This window comes from Hydra vulgaris, chromosome 02 (genome assembly GCF_038396675.1).
Source record: "Hydra vulgaris chromosome 02, alternate assembly HydraT2T_AEP".
In the NCBI taxonomy this organism is placed as follows: domain Eukaryota; kingdom Metazoa; phylum Cnidaria; class Hydrozoa; order Anthoathecata; family Hydridae; genus Hydra; species Hydra vulgaris.
In genome coordinates, this window is record NC_088921.1 from 43,827,342 (window position 1) to 43,831,594 (window position 4,253).

The 4,253-nt window shown below is 26.2% G+C and overlaps 1 protein-coding gene across 1 annotated transcript; it reads right to left on the reverse strand.

Moving 5' to 3' along the window:
- Positions 1-359: 359 nt before the first annotated feature.
- LOC136076081 (uncharacterized) lies at positions 360-4,165 on the reverse strand. The gene is made up of 3 exons (XM_065789545.1): positions 4,104-4,165; positions 2,630-2,823; positions 360-1,672 (listed from the first exon to the last, which is right to left on the reverse strand). The coding sequence occupies exons 1-3, from the start codon at positions 4,163-4,165 to the stop codon at positions 360-362; spliced, it is 1,569 nt and encodes a 522-aa protein (XP_065645617.1).
- Positions 4,166-4,253: the final 88 nt, after the last annotated feature.

Consider the following 4,253-nt stretch of genomic DNA (forward strand, 5'->3'; position numbering starts at 1 on the left):
AGAGAATTCGTATTGTTTATGTTTTCTTATTAATATAACATACATTCTTATACACGATGTCTACACTCAAATCATATATATATATATTTCGAACATCGCATTAGCAATAAATTTGTAAAAATTTTAATAAAAATCACAATATTATTTATTCTTGACATGTTTCGTAGTCATACTACATTTTTAAAAGATTTAATTTACAATTAAAACTCTGGTATATAAATTTAAAAACTGAAGACAATACAGAGAAAAAATTAACGGACAAATAAACTTGTTACAAACCAATTAAAAATTATATTACAAATTATGACAAAATAAACTTCCTAATATTAAAATAATAATAATAATAGTAATATAGTAAGTTAGATAGATAAATTTATAATATAATGAGATGTTTGTTTATTTAAGGAAGGATGTTTCCATTTAATATGAAGTGCTCCTTTTATTTTTAATTTGTTAATGGTAGAGGTAGTATCTAAAATCTGAAAGCAATCATAATTAGTTAGTGTTTTACAATTAATGGATGAATTTAAATGTTTAAAAATATGTGATTGCTTGTCACTCGTAAGGTGCTCATTTATCCGTGTTGTCAAATGTCTGAAGGTTTCTCCAATATAACTGGCGTTACAGCCAGCACAAGAAAATTTGTAGACAACGTTAGATTTAAGCATCTTAGGAAGTGGATCTTTAATGCAAAAATTGTTTTTTAATTTATTGGTTGTGAATATAAACTTGATTATTATATTTTTACAACACTTTTTAATAATTTTATCAATTTTAGTTTTAGTAAAGTTTGAGTAAAATCCAATAAATGGAAGCTTAAAATATCTTATATTAGTATTATCAACAGTATTTATAACAGGTGGATTAATTTTCTTTTCAACATATAATTTAATTTCAGTGTCGATAACTTTTTGCGGAAATTGATTATTTTTTAAAACTAAAGAAAGATTTTTTATATCCTTATCAAATCCAAACCACGTGTTGTCAATTTTATATGTTCGATCAATCAAGCAACGTATAAGACCAGTTTTGTAACATGAAGGGACAAAACTAAAGAAATTTTGTAAAAGACCCGTGTATGTTTTTTTGTGATAAACTGATGTAGAGAGTGAATTAGACTTAATAATAAGAACATCAAAAAATGGAATTTGGTTGTCTTTTTCTTTTTCCATGGTAAATCTTAAGTTTTTGTGTTGTCTATTGAGATGTTTAAAGAATTCTTGCGCTTCAAACTCTGAATTAAAAATTGCTTTTATGTCATCCACATAACGTTTATAAAAAATCGGTATGGAGGAAGAGCAATTATTAACCCACGTTTGTTCATGAAAACCGATAAGCATATTAGCTAAAATTGGTTCTAAAGGAGAACCCATTGCAACGCCATCTAATTGATCGTAAAATTTTCCGTTAAATAAGAAATGAGAACCTGACGTTGAAATTTGAAGTAATTTTTTGAAATGAGTTTTAGAAAAATATTTTGAGCGAGTTTCATCTTTAAAAAACAATTCTGTTGCTATATTTATAGTTTCATTAAGTGGAATGTTAGTAAATAAGTTTTCAACATCATAAGAAACTATAAATTTGTTAGTTACGTCAACTTGTTTTAAATCTTCAACGAATGAAAATGAGTCAAAAGTGGTATAATGTTTTGGTAAATATGGAGTTAATAAATCTGAAAGATGTTTAGCGAGTTTATAATTATATGTGCCAATTCTGAGTTACTTTTATGAGTTAGGTAAAATTAAATGCTTTAAAAACTTTTTGAGGAAGCTTTAAAAAAAAAAAATGTAAATCGTTTCATTTTTATTTTGTTTAATTGTTTTGTTATGTGATTTCAGTCATTTGAATTTTTTTACTTTTTTTATTTTTCTTAAACAAACACTAATAGTTTTTTTTTGTATGTAACTTGCATAAATTTATCTTGTCATAATTTGTAATATGAGTACGAAACATGTCAAGAATAAAAAATATTGTGATTTTTATTAAAAAATATATATATATATATATATATATATATATATATATATATATATGCGGTATATATATATATGCGGTATATATATATATATGCGGTATATATATATATATATATATATATATATATATATATATATATATATATATATATATATATATATATATATGCGGTATATATATATATATATATATATATATATATATATATATATATATATATATATATATATATATATATATATATATATATATATATATATATATGCGGTAGTGGTGTAGTGGTAAAGCGCTCGCTTCATAAGCGAGAGGTTCCGAGTTCGATCCCCACCACGTCCCTGGTAGTACCGCGCTCAACTTGTTTCTCCGCGCAGCGGCCTTGTTCGTCGAGGTTCGTGTTTCGGATTTATAGAGTTAAGAGAGGGTTATAACCACTATTAAGTAGCCTCCTCATCTATAGTGGCTTTCTTGGCCTTGAAGAGGTGAATAACAAAAAAACAAATATATATATATATATATATATATGTTAATAATTTGTTTACTTTGGCAATTTTACCGTTACTTTGGCAATTTTAAGTTGATCAGGGAAAACTCCTTGGCAAGACGAAAAGATTTTAAATATTGTATGAATTTATATAAACATTTCCGTTGATACCGTCGAATCCTATGGCTTTATTTGGTTTAATCGTTTTGAAAGCAGCTTCAAATTCCTTATAGGATATATCAAAGCAATTAAGATTTGTTGTTTTTTGAGGTAAAAATTCAAAAGAATTACCAGTATTTGGATTAGTTTTTGCTAAGTTAGGCCCTGCTAAAATAAAATGCTTATTTAATTTAACTGCATTACCGCTTGAAGCATATAAATTATTTATTTATAAATTGTATATTTATCATTAACTTTAATACCGTTGGGCAAAGCGCCTGATTTAGTTTTAGCTTTACCAGTGATTTCTCTTAAAACTTACCAAGTGCGTTTTGAATTGTTTTTTTTTTTCAAGTAAGTCCTTTGTCTTTCAAACTCTCTAGCATATTTTTTGTAAATGGTTTTATTTTCAACTGATTTGGATTTCAGATGGGGATTTTATTTTTTTCAGCTTTTGGTTTATTTCAATTTTAGAAAAATTTGCGTCATAAATATCATAGAATGTTTTAAGACAATTGCTGTAAGCTAAGTTGGCGTCCTGGGAATGATCAATTTGGTGCCAATGAAGCATTGATAATTGGTCATTAAATAATGCTAAATTTGCTTTGCTATAAATACGTTTATAAAAGCTATTTTTTTTATCTAGTGTTAATTTAGTATTTATGGAGAAAAATTGGAAAATGATCTATGATATCGCGTTTAATGATTCCTTTTTTAAGAGAAACGCTCCGTTTTTTTTAATAAATCATTGTAAAACTCTTTAATATTGTATTTGACGTGATACTGTAAACAATCAAAATTAAAATCACCAATTAAATAGTTTAATTTCTTTTTGTGGTTACTTTTTTTAAAAATAACTTTTTTTTAGTTTTGGTTACGGTATCAATTATGGTTCTACTGAACAGAAATTAACTGGCTAATTGTAATAATAACGTTTTTAAAAACTCTCTGGGAAAAAGTTTTTGAATACTCTTTAAATTACTTAGATATACATTATAAGGCTCTTAAAATAATTTTTTTTATAAGGAAAGATGTTAAAATTTTAGTTTGAATTAGTCTTAAAATTGTAATTGAACAACATTTTGAAGAATGCCAAGGCCAAGGACCGAAATTTGGAATCACTTTGAAGAAGAGGTCAGTTCTACACCTGATGAAGAGCAACTTGTTACTGCAAAATGCAAGTATTGTTTTGTAATTTGCAAGTTGACGGACAGAAACACATCTGGCATGAGATCACATTTGACAAGGAAGCATCTTGTTCAGTTTGCAGCCCTGGAGAAAAAGCGCCATGTTCCTTTTGATGAGTTAAAACAGGAGCAATAAAGTTTAGAAACGTTTTTACTTTTTTAATTTAAATAATAACTTATATTTTTATATGTGTTAGTTATTATTACTATTACAATACTAAGATTTAACGATAATATTAATAACTTTCAATAAATGCTGATGAATGTTTTAATATTAGATATTTTAACAGATTTCATACTAATTTTTAGATCTACAATGAAGACGAGGTTTATGAGCAGGTCCGAGATGATAAAACGCCATTAGTGTTGAACAGTAAAGTTAAACAAGGAAGACTTTCCGGACCTTCAGCAGAAAATGTCCAAAATCTAAAGCATAGGGTCAAATACAA